This window comes from Dasypus novemcinctus, chromosome 26 (assembly GCF_030445035.2).
Source record: "Dasypus novemcinctus isolate mDasNov1 chromosome 26, mDasNov1.1.hap2, whole genome shotgun sequence".
NCBI lineage: Eukaryota > Metazoa > Chordata > Mammalia > Cingulata > Dasypodidae > Dasypus > Dasypus novemcinctus.
Window position 1 is genome coordinate 285,308 of NC_080698.1, and position 18,117 is coordinate 303,424.

The window sequence follows — 18,117 nt, forward strand, 5'->3', positions numbered from 1 at the left end:
TGGGCCTCCCGAGGCCCTCCCGGCACCGCGGGGCGTCCAGTCGCAGGGGGTGCACCTGCATCACTGAGGTAGTTGTCCAGCGAGGGCCAGACCATGCCAGCAGCCTCCACGGAGCCGTTGGTGCCGTTGAGCAGCGTGAAGTTGCGCACACACTTGTGCCGCAGGTTGCCCATGAAGAGCTGCAGGCCGACCAGGGCGAAGACGCTGAGGCAGAAGACGGTGAGCACCATGACGTCGGCCAGCTTCTTCACGGACTGGATCAGCGCCCCCACGATGGTCTTGAGGCCTGGGCGGGGAGCGGGCGTCACCGCGGGCCAGCTCCAGCGTGGGGGCCGGGCCTGCGGGGTGGGGGGGGGCAGGAGCAGTGCTGCTCCTCTCGGGCCTCAAGGGCTGAGCCCCCATTCCTCGGCTGCTGAGGGTCTGCCCTCATTTCCCTGGGCAGGAGTCCAGTCCAGAGGGGGCCTCTCATCTTTGCTCTCCACCACCCAAACACGTGAAATGGGGGTGAAAAATACTGTTTTCAAAGCCCTTCACAGGGAGCCCCATGGCAGTGGAGGGCGCAGCCTGGACCCAGGCGGGCGGGGAGGCTCAGCTGTCGCTGGGAGGGGGTCTTGATTGTCTGGAGGAAACGGGGGCCTCAGGGCTGCGGAATGGGCCAGGGGCTGGTGTGTGCGTGCTGGGGCTGGTGGGGGAGGCTGGCCAGGCCAAGGTGAGCAACGTTCTAAGGGACCGCTGCGTCCTCCAGCCCGCTGTGGGGAAGCTCAGGGGCAGGGAAGGGCTGGACCTGTGCTGCATCTCCCCCGCTTGCTCTGCCCCTCGGGGACCCATCGCCGCCCACCCTGTTCCCCAAAGCTGAGAAGCTGCGCCCCATTAGTAGCACCACCCAGCTGGACGCCAGCAGCACACACAGCAAAGTGACGGAAAAGCACGTGTAGAGACATTCAGTCTGGCCTCCGGCTGCGGTCCAGACAAGTGTGAGCAGCGCGTCGGGAGTAGGGGCTCCTCGGCCAGCACAGGGCCCTGCCCCCAGCCCGACTCCCCGACACCTCCACCCTCAAGCGGCCAGATCCCAGATTAAGCTCCATCCACCCATGTCCAGCTGGTTAATGTGTCAGGGGCACCCGGGTTGCTGTGCCCGCGGCTGCGGTGCCTGGGCGCCAGAGGCACACGTGAGGGGAGAGAACGTCCTCCTGCCGCGTTGCTGCTGCCCAGGGCTCGGGGCGCCCAGCACTCTCGGTGGAAATCGTCCTGGCAGACGTTGGCAACTGCCTGGGCAGCGGTGGGCCTTGCTGGATCCACACACTGGGCAGTGGGCCGCACGGGCATTGTGTAGCCCAGAACCCCGCATCCCTGGACGAGGGTCCAGCTTCCCTCCATGGACATGCAACTGGGTCTGCTCATAAGGAGGAAGCTAAGCAGGAGGCGGGGACACCACTCACACGCCCGCGTGGACTCTTGCCTAAAGTACCCAGTTCAAGGCCAAGCAATGCACCACCCAACCCTGTCCTGACAGTGTTCAGGGGAAAAACCCACATTTTCAAGAATGACTCCAACAAAGTCGCAGGATTCTTTCTGAAAAGATCCAGAAAGGGATGAGTCCCGGGGGATCAACTGGGAAATTCTGCCACTGAAGTTCTAACAGGTTGGGGTGGGAAGGACCCTTGAAAACTTCCATTCTGACTTCACTTCCACTTTATGGGACAGGAGACTGAGGTCCAGAGAGAGCGCGGGTTATTTAAGACTCAGCTCTGGGGATCTCTGCTGGGCCTTCCAGGATGCTGACCACAGCATATTTCCAATGGCCGTTTTGGGGTCTTTCCACCTGCCACCCCACTGGGTTGCTGGCAGCTTTGAGGGGCTCCAGTGGATTTGGGGCTGAGTTGGGGCTCTGGTTGTGTCCCCAGAGGGCACATAAAGCAGGAACCAGGCACTCGGCTGTAGAAGACAGTGCTGGGATTTTTTTTTTTGTTCTGTGTGTGTAGGTGGGTTCCCTCAAACACAGATCTTTTAGTTTCCTTAGAGGATGACGCCTCAAAAGAAGAATGGGGAAGTGTTTTCCTTTGCAGGCCTTTCTTATAAAACAGACTGTTTTCTTCTAAAACAAGCCTTTTCTTGACTGTTGCAGTCACATGTCTATCCACACTCTGGAGGGGCTGACCCTGGGTCCCTGGGCACAGACTGTGAGGCTGAGGGTGTAGACGGCCTGCCAGGGCCACAGTGCCTGTCCCCAAGGTTCCACGGGAGGGCCCGGGGGCAGGGCACAGGCCACCAGTGTGGGCAGTGGGTTCAGAGGCCAGAATGGACATTCTGAGACATGGTTTGCATGCAGCCCACGTGGGGACTCTTCACAAAGGAAGTGACCCCAATGCAGGGAGTCTGAACTCCACAAGGAGCTCAGAGCCCAGGCCCCTGCCTCCCGGGGCAGCGACAGCCAGAGGGAGGGCCAGGGCGCAGCTGGCACTCCCCCCGCTATGAGGCCTCCGGGACGGCGGCACTGTCTCAAGCCGCCTTCAGAAAGAAAGTGCCCTGTCCATTCTCAGCGCCACACCCAGGAAAGGTTTCCGGAAGGAGCCTCTGGGCACTGCCCCTCCACGGCAGGAAGACTCTGAGTTTGGACTCATTTTAACTGGAGTGACTGAACACTTGGGGTTAAGCAGCATCCTGGGGGTCCCTCCACTATCCTCTGAAATCATTGGAGGCCCTTCCGGGAAGGCCACCTGGGCTGAGGTTCCCCGGTAACTGCCAACGTCGCCGAGGAGGATTTCGTCCCCAGACTACCATGCACGGTTTGCTAAACCTCTACCGCACCATGCAGCGAGGGCTGTTAAGACGCCAAGGCCGCGACGCCTGTCCACAGAGCACGTGCAGGTCCACCCGAGGGGCCGGGGGCTCCCGCTGTGCTCATCCAATCAGAGGGCACAGCGGGCAGGGACGGGCGCTCAGCGCCAGGGGCAGTGCCGGGCTTTCCGTTTCGCTCTGTGTGTAGGGTCCCTCACACAGTGCTTCAGGCTGAAGCTATTCGTGTTTGTTTGAGCCTTTGGCCACTCAAGCGGCCGAGTTCAGTTTGGAAAAGAAATCTGCTATCTTGAGAAGAATTTGGCTTAACTGCCCTGGGCTGCTCCGTGCTCCTCTGCGGTGCCTGGAGACGGGGCTTCGCTGCGCGGGGCAGCCCGAAGCCCCCTCTGAGGCACCGGGGCACGGCTGGGCCCACCCCGAGCTCTGGGAAGGGTGTTCTGCTGACAGGCACCTTCCAAGGGGGCTGGAAAGGCCCCAGCGCGTCCCTCCAGCCTTGGCGTTTAACCTGATCGTCACCTGAAATGACCGATATCGTTTTCAGGGCCCGGAGGACTCGGAAGGTGCGAAGGGCTGAGACATTGCCCAGGTCCACAAATTCGGTTGTGTATCTGCAACAAGGGAAAGTCACACACGAGACAGACAGTGACAGCGCGCCGCAGGGGTGCGGGGGCAGAGTCACATGGCGCTGAGCTGAGAGGGAGCCTGGGCCTCTTACCTGGGATAACCGAAATAGTTTTTAGAGCTCTCAGGACTCTGAAAGTTCGAAGAGCCGACAAATTGCCTAGTTTTATATTTTCTGATACATACCTGCAGAATCAAACCACAGTTATTGGGAATTACAAGCAGCACCTTGACTCCCGCCCAGCCGGTCCTCTCCCTCCACCTCCCTCGGGTTTCCTCCTGAGCTCGACCCGCTGACGGAGCCGTCGTGTGGGTGCCCCGAGGATGCCCGCACGGCGCGGTCCCAGGTGGCTCTCCCGGCGGCAGTCCCACAAGAAACTGGCACCAGGAGGCAACTGCTCTACCGCCTTCTCCAAGGCCCTGGGCATGCTGAGTGGGACCAGCCGGGGTGCAGGCTGGGGGTGCACCAGAGCGAGGACACCATGGGCCAGGAGGTGCAGTCAGGAGCTGCAGGTTTCCGGGGCTAGTTCTGCTCTGTGTCGGGCAGCGATTCGGCTCGTGCCTGGCTGCTTGGCTCTGTGGGAACCCGCAGCCCGGGCCGAGGCCAGCACAAAGCAGGACAGGGTCTCCAGCCACAAATCTCTCTTCGCCAGTCCACTTCTGAGTGGCTCAGCTCACAGAGTCACAAGGCAGAGGTGGCCCCGAATACTCAAGGGGAAGAATGCAGAGTTCCCGACAGTGGGTGGCCCTGGAAGACGAGAGGGAGACTGCGGCTTTGCAGTGCTCCACGTTCTCAGAACCACGGCCAAAGAGAAAGAAAGGAGCAGGGGGACGGCTTCTGGGCGATGCTGGCTGCTCCCCCAGGGCCCTTGGCTTTCCGCAGGAACAGCCCGCAGCCTCGGGAGGTGAGCAGGCCTCCACGGTGACGATCAGCAGGTCAAACGGTGGGGCGCCCACCTGGAACTGGAGGTTATCTCTTCCTGCCTCGACAGGCACAGAAGGAACGGGTCGGTCTCTTAGGGGGAGGACGTGCCTGAGCAGATGTGAGGACAAGCCACGACGGGCCACGTGACACCAAGTCTGAGAGACAGACAGTGTGTGACAGCAGTAACTGACCTGTGATATTTAACCAAGGCCTGGGACCCAAGGTGTCTGACATTTAACCGGAGGTGCCCGATGTTTAACCAAGGGCGTCTGGCCGGTGTTGGTGACGTCAGTGAGCGCCAGGATGGACGGCGGTGCAGCTGGGCTCACGTGCTGGTCTGTCTGGGCTTCCAGGCCGCTCTGATCAGAACTCCTAAGTCCACTGCTGTGCCAAGGGACGCAGTGTCCTGGGGTCAGCTGAGTCCAGCTGGAGCCAGCTTCCTCTGCATCCACTCACGGGGCCTGGAGGGCCCTCTTGACCCACCATGCCCGTTCAGGGATGGGAAACCACCAACCACGTTGCAGCATCTTCTGTCCTCTGAGGCCCCAAGGGCCTTCCTGTGTGCGGTTTCCATCCGCCAGGCTCGCTTCTCCAGGGCAGCCCATTTTCTGGTGGGGGAGCAGAAATCACCTGTCTTGTCTGGTCCGTCTGCACCTGTTAATTTGGCCCAAGCTTTGGGCAGTCACTGCAGCCTCTGCCCCACATTCTTCTCTCAGACGTGGACTGTCCACCCAGACGCGATGCTCCTCTGGAGCTGACAGAGCAGCCCAGGACGTCGCTACGCTGCCTTCTGGAGCTCGGGCCGATCCACCCCTTCTGCTCAGGACCCTGGGGTCAGGGCCGTCTCCCATCTGCACACTGGAGTGGAAACTACCTGTCCTGGCCCCGACCTGTGCCTTTCAGAGCCTGCCTGTCCCCCGCCGTGCCAGGGCAGACCCCCAGTGCGGCGCTCCCGGCACCAGGCCTGCCCGCCATGCCTCTCAGCGGCTGGTGCGGAGGACAGAGGGGCTGGGGTCCCAAGGAGACCGGGAGGGGCTGGCGACAGAATGGGGAGGACCGGCCCTGCACTTCGGGAAGACCCACCAAGCCGGCGCAGGGCGGGCTGGACGCGGCCAGCCGGGGGAGAAGTGGGGGAGGAGGAAGCTCCCCGGGGAGCGCAGGGCTGGGGAGGGTGTCTTCACGGGCGTGGCCTCGCGGGGCGGGTGCTGCACCCATAGTGTCGCCCAACCAAGGCCTTTGTGGGGCCCCTGCGTGTTGGCAGAAGGCGGGGATGAGGTGGGGGGATGGTAAAACCCTCCTCTGAGCCACACGACTGCCGCGGCATCCAGGAACTGAGCGGAGGCACTCGGCCAAGTGCACAGTGGGCACAGCAGGGAGGGGTCCAGCGGGGAGCCCTGCTGGGGGCGGGCCCTCGCCTTCCCGCTGGGCGGCCTCCTCTGGCACTGGGTGCCCCCCATGCCAAACTGCTGCCCCCGCTCCCGGGCTGCTGGGCGGACAAGGGTGCGCGGTGGACCCGCGGCTCCGCAGCAGCAATGAGCACCCTCTCCTTCCTGCCCTCCCTCCCTTCCCCTTCAGGTTTGGTTTCCATAGCAACCTCGAAGGTGGGAGGCGATGCTAACAGGTGAGGCCCAGCTGGGGGGGCCCAGAGGAGCTCTGCTGGGAGTGGCCGCGGACTGGCGGCTCTGCCCCCACTGACCCGCCCACAACCTCACGACAGGGCAGGGTGGGCTCTCCTGAAGCTCTGAACCGTCCAACACGAGCTTAGGAGTGAGGACGCTGGCTTCCGTGCTGGATTTGCTGTTGTTTGTACCTCCACACAGGTGCGGGGTCCTCCCGGAGCCACACTGTCGCCGTCTGCAAAACGCAGGGCAGGAGGGGACTTTGACGGAATCAGACTTCTGTCATTAAAAGCTCCTTTTATTACACTAGGAGTTCCTTCTAATCGGACCACTTTGTCTACGACAGAACCCACTCCTGAGAAGGTGGTGAGTTGGTTTATAATCACAGGGAGAAATCACTGGTTAACAATCAAACGCGCTGGCAGTCCAGCCAAGAGCGGACACCCCGACATTCCAGCGGATCTGCGCAGCCTCATGGAGCGGAAGCAGCTGTTCTGAGAGGGGCTTTAAACAGTCTGGGGGCTCTGTCCCCCAGTACGAGTCCAGGTGACGGTCCAGCAGGCCGTGGTGAGAACAGCAGGCCCTCTGTGACTCCGAGTGGGGTTTCCCACGAGACCCCATGGGGACAGACACTGGGCTTCTGCAGGATGGGCGGGACTTGCTGGGGTGCAGCCTGAGCCCAGGCCAGCCTTTCGTTGGGGTCTGGGAGCAGCTTTCCTTCTCCACCGGGCCATTCCTGTCAGTCATGAAGAACCCTTCTTCTTGAAGGTCCTCTGGGACCCCACGCTCCCTGCGGGCCACCCCCTGACTCCTTGCTCTCCTGCCACTTTCTTGAGCCCTGTCTGAGGGGCCTGGCCCCACTGCTCGCTGGAACCTCGCATCAAGTTGCCGATGACCGTCACACCGTCAAACCCATGATGCGTTCTCAGGCTCATCTCACCCCCTCCTCGTGGGACGTCTCAGGCTGAGCCGTGCTCTGCAGCTGGCTCTCAGGACACTCCCCTCTCAAGGTTTTCCTCCAGGCTCACCGGCCAGGCCCCTCCAGCCTTCCTCACTCCATGCTCCTCTTCTCCCTGACAGCGAGGTGCTGGAGCACTCCACGGGACGGTCCCCAGCCTGCGTCTCTCCTCCGGCCATGCTGACTCCCAGGCGCTCTCACCTGCCTCCAGAAAGCTGTCAATGCCGTTGGCAGCCCGCCGGCCTCGACATCTGCACCTGTGCCTGCCTCGGCCTCTTCCCTGGCTCCAGGCTGGAGTCTCTAGCAGCTCTCTTGACATCACTCTCCAGATGTTTCCAAACCTAACACAACACAGACTAAATTTCTGATTCCCTCCTTCCTCAGTCGGTTCCTCCTGACAGTCTTCTCTGATTCAATAAGTGGTTACACGGTTCACCAGCTGAGCAAGCCAAAAGCTACCTTCAGGTCCCACCAGCCTCCAGCCTCAGCTCACCTCCAGCCTCCAGCCTTGGCTCACCTCCAGCCTCCAGCCTCGGCTCACCTCCACCTCTGGCCAAGGCACACCTCCACCTCCGGCCAGGGCCCACCTCCACCTCCGGCCAGGGCCCACCTCCACCTCTGGCCTTGGCTCACCTCCACCTCCTGCCTCGGCCCACTTCCATCTCCAGCCTCAGCTCACCTCCACCTCTGGCCTTGGCTCACCTCCACCTCCAGCCTCGGCCCACCTCCATCTCCAGCCTCAGCTCACCTCCACCTCTGGCCTTGGCTCACCTCCACCTCCAGCCTTGGCTCACCTCCAGCCTCCAGCCTCGGCTCACCTTCACCTCCGGCCAGGGCCCACCTCCACCTCTGGCCTTGGCTCACCTCCACCTCCGGCCAGGGCTCACCTTCACCTCTGGCCTCAGCTCACCTCCACCTCCGGTCAGGGCTCACCTTCACCTCTGGCCTCGGTCCACCTCCACCTAGAGCCTGGCCCCAGCACCAGCTCTTTTCTCCTGGTTACTGAAACAGTCTCCTGACTTCTCTGTGCCCACCTGACCCCACCCCAGTCTACTGCCCACACAGCAGTCAGGCTGACCTTTCCAGAATGGGGCCTAGCTCTTGCTGCTCCTCTCACCCCCTGTGCCAGTGGCTCCCGTCGCACTTGGCTGTGACCACAACGCGTTAGCTGCCACCTCAACCTTCAGTCCCATTCCGGCACTCCCAATCTCATCTCCCTGCTCTTCCCCTTGTTCACTGCACTTGGGGCCTCAGTTTCCCCATCTGTAGAATGGAGGGTTGGAGTCAGCTCGCACACAGCGCACCCAGAGCCTGCAGCTCGGACACCCTTGTTGGAAGCGCACCTCCCGCAGGGCTTGGCTTCCGTCCCTCTCCCCACAGCCTGGCCAAGCTCAGGCCGCTCAGGGCTGGGCCTAAAGACCGTCACAGACGGGGCTCACTGGAGCCGAGAGTCCCACAGCCTGAGAGCTGAACTGGACCTGAGCTACCTCCTACCTCCAGCCCAGCACTGCCCCCTCGCAGATGGGAAACCGAGGCAGGGGCATTGACCCCACCAGCCCTGTTCCCTGCCGAGGTGCTGTCCAGCCTGCAGCCCCACGGCCCCGGCCACTTCCACACGGGAGGCCCTCCCTCGTCAGTCGCCCCATCAGAAAACACCATCTGTGGCCGGACGTCCAGCAGGCGCGTCCTCCTGGCCTCGGCCGGGGCACGGCAGGCACGAGAGCACGTCCACCTCCTGCAGGCCAGCAGAAGGTCCTCGGCATCCGTCTTCTTGTCAGCAGAGTATGCCAGTCAGCCCCATCCAGCCTCTGCCCCGGCTGGCGTGAGGACCCGCTGGATCCTGTAAGTGACCAGGTGCCCTCGTGTGCCAAGCCTGGAGAGCACAGGGGTGCGAGCAGGCCCGTAGCGGGACCTGGCTGGAGTCCCGGGGTGCGTGGCCCCCTCCAGGCTCCTTCTCTTTCCTGCTGTCCACTCTGAACCTGCTCCCGTGGTCCAGGGGCTTCGGGCTGGTCTCGGTGGCGAGGGCAGGGGATGCCAACCAGGAGCCCAGGGCTGCCGTGGGGCCATGGGTGACCGGCCTTCACGCCTCCTTCCTCCTGCGCGGCTGTCAGTAGGTGGCGGCGTGCGGAGTTGCGTGCGGGGTGGCAGGGACGCCGCGAGGGCCAGGCCCCGGGCCTGCGGAGGTGCCCAGCCCCCGGTGCGGCCCAGCGAGTGGGGTACTTACGCCATGACGATCACGCTGAAGTCCAGCCAGTTCCAGGGGTCCCGGAGGAAGGTGAACGCGTGCAGGCAGAAGCCTCGGGCCAGAATCTTGACCAGGGACTCGAAGGTGTAGATGGCAGTGAAGGTGTACCTGGCAGAGAGGTGTGAGCGTCTCAGGGAGGCTGCGGCCCTCAAGCCAGCTTCTCTCCAACGGGCCCTCAACCAGGCCCCCACTGTGCCTGCGGGAGGGCCGGCGTCGGCCTCGGGCTGACTGTCCACGCAGCACCACCTGTGCCTGCTGTAGGCCGTCTGAGCTCTCCCTCCCCTCTCCTGGCTGCCTTGGGGAACGCTGACCCCCAGGTCTCTCCCCGGCCCAGCCCTGCAGGGCCTGTGCACAAGCGTCTGTGGCTGCGGGGTCTGCACTTGTAGCTAAAGAGAGAGAGGGTCTGTCCTCAACTGCCACAGGCGAAGGAAAGCAGCTGTCTGCCTTGGGCACAGACGGGCTGGTGCTGCAATGCGAGGCCGGGCGCAGGGCGGGCTGTGCTGGCCGCAGCCCTTGCTGCCCCCGGGCTCGGATGCAGGCCCTGCACCAACATGCCCTGCTGGGCGCGGAGGCTGCCCCGGCCCGAAGCACCAAGGGCCCACCAGTCTGCTAGGAAACAGGGTGAAGTCCTTTCCCCTGGGAAGCAAAGGCCAGAAGCAGTTTCCTGAAACAGTGCGATGGTGTGGGAGGCGGCAGAGGGGCAGCTGGAGCAGGGTGGCCCTGGGGCCTCGTCCCTGCACTGGCACCGGTTTCCTCTGTAAAAGGGGGGGAGGCGTGGCACCCGCGCCACAGCCACGAGGGCGTGGACTGTTCTCAGGATGCGGTGGGTGCTGAGTACTTGGTAACTTTCCAGAGCTTCTTGGGCCCAGAGGGGAGAAGACCTGACTGCAGCCCCTGGGCAGCGTCCTCCCCCGAGGCGCACGTCCAGGCGGGGCCTGGGCAGGACCCGAGGGCCAAAGGGGCTGCGCCAAGGACCCCGGCGGACGGGTGCCGGCCTGGGTGTGCGCCTCTTCTGGGAGAGGGGAGGGGCCGCGGCACGGGTGGAAGGGCAGGCGGGCCGCGGGGCGAGATACTCACTCGACATACTTGGTCCAAGGGGGCGGGTCGTGCTGGGCCATGAACACGCAGTTGGTCAGGATGGTGCACATGATGAGCATGCTGAAGAGCGCGCAGTGGGGTCAAGGAAACGCCTGAAGCCAGGCCAACATGGGCCCCGAGGTGTGGCCCCCACTCAGGCTGGGCCGCCCCAGCCGTGAGGGAGGAGAAGGGCCCACAGCTGCCCGGCACTGTCAGAGAGCCAGGGGCAGGACTGCCAGCCCTGTCCCACGGAGCAGGCCTGGCAGGGCCCCGGAAGGCGCACCTGCTGGTCAGGACGCGCGGTCCTCCCCGCTGCTCCCTGCCTTCCCACACGCGCTCCAGCATGTCTTCTCCACCTGCCCCTGGGAGCTGCCGGCCCCGTGCCCCCAGGCCACAGGGCGTCCCTCCCTTGGAGCCCACCTCCCCACCCGAAGGGGGCTTGGCCAGCACCATCCCAGGTCCTGAGCCCGACGCTTTGGCAGTGAATCCTAACCCCTCCAGGTGCTCGGACTGATGCCGTCACACCCCGAGACCACCACAGAGGAGCGAAGGCAGAGCATGGGGCTCCTGAGCCCCTCACTCGGCCCCCTCCCCGTAGCTGTCCCACATGCAGCAGCTGCCAACGGGCGGCTCCCACAGGGGCCCGGGAGCCGCAATGACTGAGCTCAGGGTCCCCTTCCTTCCTAGCAGGCCCCCCATATGCCACGGCCTACCCAGCCCCAGGACAGGCCGAGCCGGGGTGCTGACTTCTGGGGGCGACCCTGGCTGGGAAGGCTGAGGCTGCAAGGGAGGCCGACAGAGCAGGTGCGCATCTAGCCCACCTGCTCAGGAAATCCGGCTCCATTTACAGCCACTCTCCACTTTCCGTTCCAGGTGGACACCCCATGGTCAAACACGGGCTGGGACGTCGGTGGCTCAAGGCCCCGGGTTCTGTGTCTGCCGATCCTGCTGCTTGGGGTCTCCATTGCCAGGTTTACCCCCCTCTCCACCCACTCAGAGACCCCTCCTCACCCAACACGTTGCCCGCACCCCATGCCAAGGCTCCCCTCACTGGGCAGATGGTTAACAAGCTCCTCAGCCAGCCTCGATCACTCCCAAGATCCAGTGTTCAACCCGCCACCGGAGAACCCGGACGATTCCTGAAATGCTAGGAGCAAGTATTTACAAGGCTCCATCCTCTGCCTCCAGGAACTTATTTGATTTTGTCTCCATTTCAAGGCTCGCCCTCACCCCGGCATGGGGGTCTGCTGATGTGGCTGAGGACCGTGAGGGGCGCTGGGTGGGCCCGGCGCAGTCCCAGGGCCGCCTAAGGACGGGGGCAAAGGCCGAGCAATGGCGGGTGGGAAGTCGCCACCAGGCCCGAGCCAGGGCAGGCTGGCAGACCCAGGAGCCGCAAAGGCAGAATGCAGAGCGTGCCCTGCCGCGCCTTGGCTTTGACCGTAAGAACCACGTGGGGTTCCAAGCTCCAGAACCGAGACGCCGCCGGTGGTGTTTCCAGCCCCTCCGTCGGCGGTGCAGGGTTACAGCACCAACAGGAGCCCACAAGGCACGGCGCTCAGCGCCCACCTGCCCTGCTCCAGGCCCCACGGCACCCGCTGCGCCGGGCCACCAAGGCCCCCCGTCCTGCTGGGGGGCAGCCATCCCACGTGCCCCAGGGCGTGGACGGAAAACCCAGCGGTCAAGCATGGGGGAGTGGACCTCCGAGGAGCTGAGCTCGCAAGCCTGGTCCTCCAGGGAGCCGGGAGGCCTCGGGTCAGAACCACATCCTCGAGTCGCTCTGAGAGAACACACCCCTGGCTGGGAAGGGCAGGGGGGCTTCCCGGGGGAGGCGTTCGGGCTGGCCCTGAAGCAGGGCAGGCTGTGGAGGGGTCGGCAACTCCCAGCGCTTCCTCCCGCTCTCTCAAGAGTGGGGAAAAGGCCCCTCTGCAGGGCGGAGCAGCGCAGACAGGCTGGGGGGCCAGAGAGCCTGGGGGCCAGGCGAGGCACATAGAACTCTCGAGACTTGGGGAGTGGCCAGGACAGACGGCCCCTCGGAGCCCCCCACCCAGGCCTGGAGCCCTGGTGGGAGAGGACAGGGGCGGCTCAGTGGGAGGTGCGGCAACCTGTCGCCCCGGCCAGTCGACCACTCGAGCCCTTCCTGGCCCCCCAGTCACGGGTGTGCGAGCCTGAGCTCTTCACCCAGACCGAGCCCAAGCACCCCGGCCCCCAGCTTGCAGCGACACTAGGGGCTCGGGCGGCTGAGCTTCTGGCTGGGGCACACCTGTCTGCCAGGTAATTTCCTGCTGACGATCATGCTGGTCCTTGTGGGCAGAGGCAAGGGCCAGCTCTCCCGGCCTGGGCCTGGGTGAGCATCTTCAATTCTGCCATGCCACTGTCCCCAGATGCCCACTCCTCTTAAAGGGACCATGCTGGTCTCAAGATTAAAATGTCAGCAAGTACTGCCTGCCTAGGTCGTAGGGATGCCCCGAGCTTGGGCCGCCTAGGTCCCCAGACCCCAGGGAGTTAGAGAAAAGAATTAACTGTGTGTGTGTGTGGGGGGGGGGTATTTTCATATACTTGTGCTATTAAATGAGAATGCAAAAAAAAATCCACAGGCTCGAGGGCCCGTTTGAATCTGGTGGAGGAGCGTGGGAGGGTTTTGTGAACAGATCCTGAGCACCCCGGAAGGCAAAATGTTCTCGGTGTGGACTGCGACTGTGGCAGAGCTTGGAGTTCACTTGGTTTCTTTTATTTAATCCCCGCAGGAACACACTCTGTGGGATTATATCAAAAATACACTGGAAAAAAATAAATCTGTCTCCCCACATTGACTTTTTCGGCAACTTTCCAGGGATGCGCTGCAAGTGTGGAGCAAAGAGTGAAGCCAGACCGAGCCGCAGGCTCTCCCTGCAGGCTGGGTGAGCGGCTCTCGCTCCACTGGGTGCAGCCTCCGAGAGCAGGGGCTGCCTTCCGCCCCGTCACGTGCTGTCTTTGCCCCTTTCCAAAGGCTTTACCACAGAACTCCGCACAAGTAGGAGCTCCACGGGTGTGGAACGGACCTAAGAAAGGAAGCAGAGCGGAACTTGACAGTTCAAAACACAAAACTTGACTGTGCATTAGAAACACGTTGACTGCTTTTGGGATGATGAAATATTCTGGAATTAGATAACGGGGATGGTTGCACAGCCCTGCAAATACACTAAAACCTACTGAATTGCACACTTTAAAATTTACGTTATACAAATAATTTCCCAACCAAAAAAAAAGGGTAGGGGGAGAAATGCGCGGAAGGCTTGTAGATTCCTGGACCTCGCACCCCTGGCTCTGGATGGCAAGAGGCGGCGCTCTGTGTTCTTAACAAGCCTCCCAGGTGAGGCTGGCGCTGGGAACGGCTTTGCTCAGGGAGTGCGTGTGCAAATCCCTGGGACCTTGCTAAACACAGGTTCTGCTCGGGAGGACTGGGGAGGGGCCCTAAACCTGGCGATTCTAGCAAGACCCTCACGATGCTGACGCCACCGTTCTGTGCCATACCCAGGGGCCAGGCTCAGGGCACAGGAGGCTTGGCTTCCCGGGCTACCCCAGCCCCACAGACCCCTCTCCCCATGCCCCGTGAGCCACCAAGGGTGCTGCTGTGAGCCGGCCACGCTTGCATCCCCAGGCAGGGGAGCACGGAGCCACGTCCCCAGGGTGCAGGCTAGCAGTGAGCCCGCAGGCCTGTCCTGCCGGAGGAACACATCTCCCAGCCTCAAGGTGCTGCCCGGGGCCTCTCAACCAGGCTGGGGTCCAGCGGCCCCACCGCCTCCCTCGCCACCGCCTTCTGGCCTCCCACCCCCTCGTGGCACACACAGGGCCCTGCAGGGACTGGGGCTGCTGCTGCATCCCTGGGGGCCGCCGTGGCTGCCAAACACGCTGGGTTGGTTAGATACCTGCAGGCGCAGCCCCAGGTGACAGCAGGATGCGCTCGGGAGGCCCCGCCTCGGGTTGGGGCGGGAGGCTGGGAGCAAGCAGGCCTAGCCGCCCACACTCGCCTCATCCAGGGGCCGTGAGGCTCCCTTGCCAGGGACAAGGTGTGTCTCCAGCCCGTCGCCCCCTGTGGGGTCAGAATGGCTCAGGTGACCCCAGAACAGCCCTCACCTCCAGGTGAGACGGCGCCCCCCTCACGGCCTCCGTGGGCTCCGTCAACACCCCCATCTCAGAACCCCAGAAAGGCAGGCAGGAGCCGGAGGGGAGAGCAGACGTGTGGCTGCACGGAGGTGTCGGCATGCAGGCAACAACCGGGGCGCCGAGCCCCTCAACGTGAGCCTGGGCTTAGGTCCAGGCTTGGGGCAAGGCGGGGAGCGCCCTGTCCGGACAGGAAAAGCCCCTGACTTGGAGGCACCACTCGGTCACGAGTCCATCCAGGCCACTGGGCAAAGCTCCGCTGCTTCCGGAAGCCTCCTGCCCTGCCCAGTGGTCAACAGACCTTTGGGCCTCAGAAGGCAGCCACTGGGGGGGGTGGGCTGAGGGGACCACGGACAGCTCTGTTGGGTCAGACCCACCACGAATTGCACTGCGCAGCCTGGGCGCGCCGCCTGAGTCGGGAGGGCAGGCCCGTGAGCACCTGCCCCGCGGCCACGCCCGAGGCAGTGCCCAGGCATCCAGCAAATGCTGATGCTCCTGAGAGGCGCTGGCACAGTCCCGTCTCTGGGGTTCTAGAACAATCTGAGAGAGGGGGTCTGGCTACCGAGGGGCAGGCGGGGGAGGCCCAAGGCACTCACGAGCTCCAGCGCGGTGCCCGCCCCAGCTGTGGGCCCCCGGGCTGGCGTGCTCCAGCTGGGTTTAAGTAACTGAACGCGAACCAGAGCTCTCGGAGCCCCTCTGAAACGGCACACATTTTGTCAACACCTAATCAAACAGCAAGTGCTGCCTTCCCCACAGAAGCCCACGTGGGAGTAAACCCGGGGCCTCTGCTCGGGCAGCCCAGGCGGCCTGTGGCGGGCGGTGCAGCTGGGACACAGGCCACGTCTCCGGTGGTCCCCGGCACGCTCGCCTCGCGGAGTGGCCGCACTTCGGACACGCACAGCTGCCTGCGCGCCCCAGGACGGGTGCGGCTGCCGGGCCGGAGGTCTGGGGCGGGTCTGAGGCTGTTTCCAGCCAGCGGCCAGCACCGCCCTCAGCCCAAGCCCGGAGGGTCCCCGGCGCTGTGGAGACCACTGCAAAGGATATGAGTGGACGAGGATCTTGACGGCCGCCCTGCGCACAGGGTGGAAGGGGCTGAGCACATAGAGCGCGTTGGTGGCGCTGAATCGGAAGATGGTTCTGCCCTTGTTCAGCACGATGAAGGTCTGCGGACAGAGGCGGGTCAGGCCGGGCGTCAGCGCGGGTGTCGGGGCGGGCGTCAGGGTGGGCGCGGCGGCCGGGGCCCTGGGGCCTGAGCGCTGCCGGGCACGCGGTGGGGCGGGGGGCGGGGGCTGGGATTCACGTGCGTTTAGAAATTGCAGCCCCTGACGGGAAAGGCCTTTTGTGACCCTGTCTGGCTGCGGCAGAGGCCGGGAGGACCGCAGCCCCCTGCCCTCGCGGCTCGCCCGCCACGGAGCGAGGCACGACTGGGGCGCCGGGCCTGCAGAGGGCGGGCTTCCCCGGGACCCTGCCCCTGGAGGCAGCAGCCACCCACGGGCCGGCCCAGCCCTGCAGGGACCCAGCGGGGGGCTTCGTGCAGGTGAAGGCCCTGGAGGACCGCCAGCCCGCCTGCCCGGGGGCATCTCCCTAACCCGGATGGGGGGCAAGGGGTCCCGAAGGCAGGCTGTGGGAGGCAGCTGCGGGGCTGCAGGCAGCGCGGCCAGGTCCACGCTGAGACCCAGCCAAGCAGAGGAGACCACCCGGGAGACTCCTCCCGGGCCGCGCTGCCCAGCCCCCAGACCTGGCCCATCAGCCACGGGAACCTCAGTTAGCACCAGCGTGGCCCTGACCCCAACCCCAATTCTAAGCAGCCATGACTTGGGCCCCCCCACCCCGGCCGTCGGTCCACCCCTGGCCCCAGCCCCTGCCCGTGACCCCGTCGGAGACCCTCGAAGCTGGGAGCCTGGGAGCGGGTCACGTCTGCTCCCGGGGGGTGGGCTGTCCCTCTGCATGCTCAGAGCCCCTGGCACAGGCGTGCCCCGCCCACCCTGGCCACCAGTGCTCACACTCGCTGGGACCCCAGACCCTGCCTGTGGGCCTGCCATCCCGGCCCTCGCTGGAAGGACAGGAGCAGCCCTGCCACCTGCACGCCCGTCCTTCCAGGGAGAGCCCCCCAGATGCAGGCCCCGACTCCAGCAGCGAGAACCCAGGTGAGCCGGCGGGAATGCATCTCGCCGGGTGAGGCCGGGCAGCAAGGCAGAACGCCCCCCCCCCCACCCCCGCGGCCTTGCAGGGCACATCCCCAGCTCGCCTTGCACCTCCCAGACCTCCCACCGGCCGTCACGGCCCCACTGCCACACCACAAAACCAGGGGAGCCGCTGTCATGGTCCAGCCACGTGGCCACGTGGGCTGCTGGGGGCTGGCCGGGGGTAGGCTGCCCCAGTCAGGAGGGGCCCATGGGCCCAAACTCAACCCAGGCAGGGCCCGGGGACACCCCAAGTCACACAAACCGGGGTCTGAGAGTCCCCAGAGGCGATAACCGACCATGGAGAGCTCCCGAGCTACACCCACGGAGGCAAGATTTCGACGTGGCTGCCCTTGTTTTCCTTCGCAGCACCAGACCAGCCGCTCGGCTGAGTAACTCCCGCCCTCTAGTTTGGAACTCCGAAACCAAGGTGAGGAATGAGGCCGCCGGGCCTCGCCCCCCGGGCCCCCGCAAGGCCGGCCCCTCTGCGCTGGAGGGCGGGCGGGCGTCACCTTCTGGGCGCTGTAGAAGGGGTCCAGGTCCTCCAGCGGCTCCCCGATGAGCTCGCGGGGCGGGTTGCCGTAGAGGTCGGGCAGCTTTTTGGAGGCCTGCAGGTCCAGCTGCGGCCTGGGCGCCTCCTCCTCCGGCAGCCCCTCACGGCTCGCCTGCGAGGCGGTGGAGCCGCGGGCCTGCTTCTCCGCCAGGCGCTTCTCGATGGCCGCCAGGGACTCCCGCGTGAACCTGCGGAAGCTGCCGGCGCCCCGCGGTAGCAGGAAGTCGGCCATCTTCTCATCCTGCTTCCGGGGCACAGGTCCTCCTCCCGCCGCCGGTGGGGAAGCTGGAAGACACGGTCGGGCATGAGGTTCGGGCCGGGCATGAGGCTCGGGCCGGGCACAGCCGGCGCGCCCCCGCCTGCGCCCGAGGCCCGCAGCGCCCGCGCCCGAGGCCCACAGCGCCCACGCGGGCAGCTGCGGCCGCCCCAGCAGCTCCATTCTCTCCACGTGGCCGAGCGAGCGCTGGAGCCTCCTGCCTCCTGAATCTCGCCCTGGGGTGCTCAGAAGGGGTGCCCAGCTGGAGGACCGTCTAGGGGCGGGGGCAGAGCAGGTGCCGAACGCACACAGGGACCGAAGGAGGGGCCACGGGCACCGCAGGGCACCCCGCTGCCCTCCTCTGAGCTCGTCCTTCTGGGGACCCTGCACCACGCCCCAACTCAGCCGATGTCCGGTTGCACAAGGGGCTGGACGGTGAGGCGTATCCCGGGGGGTCCCTGCAGGAAGCAGTGCCTGCTGTTCGCCAGCACAGCCAGCACAGCACGGGGGGTCGCGGGGGCCCTGCCGAGGGGCTCCCCACGGCTGCCCCAGCCGACCCGGTCGTGCCCATGTTGGGAACGGACGCCTCCCTGCTCCCCTCCCGCTGATCTCGAGACGGCGGGGCCGGAAGACAGCGGCGCGCTCGGTGATGGCTGGCGGCACAGGAGCGTGACGCCACGCAGGGAGAATGCGGCCTTGGCTGCCCCTGATGGCCCAGGACACGGCGAGCACGTGCTGCCCATG

General features: G+C 64.9%; 1 protein-coding gene across 1 annotated transcript in view; it reads right to left on the minus strand.

Annotated features, from left to right (window-relative positions):
- SCN5A (sodium voltage-gated channel alpha subunit 5) overlaps window positions 1-18,117 on the minus strand; it is a 91,194-nt gene that overhangs the window by 58,147 nt on the left and 14,930 nt on the right. Inside the window, 6 exon segments of the mRNA XM_058288930.1 lie at window positions 56-286; window positions 3,313-3,404; window positions 9,144-9,272; window positions 10,242-10,332; window positions 15,427-15,544; window positions 17,077-17,402. Of these exon segments, the coding sequence (XP_058144913.1) occupies window positions 56-286; window positions 3,313-3,404; window positions 9,144-9,272; window positions 10,242-10,332; window positions 15,427-15,544; window positions 17,077-17,349 (934 nt within the window). The 5' untranslated portion in view covers window positions 17,350-17,402.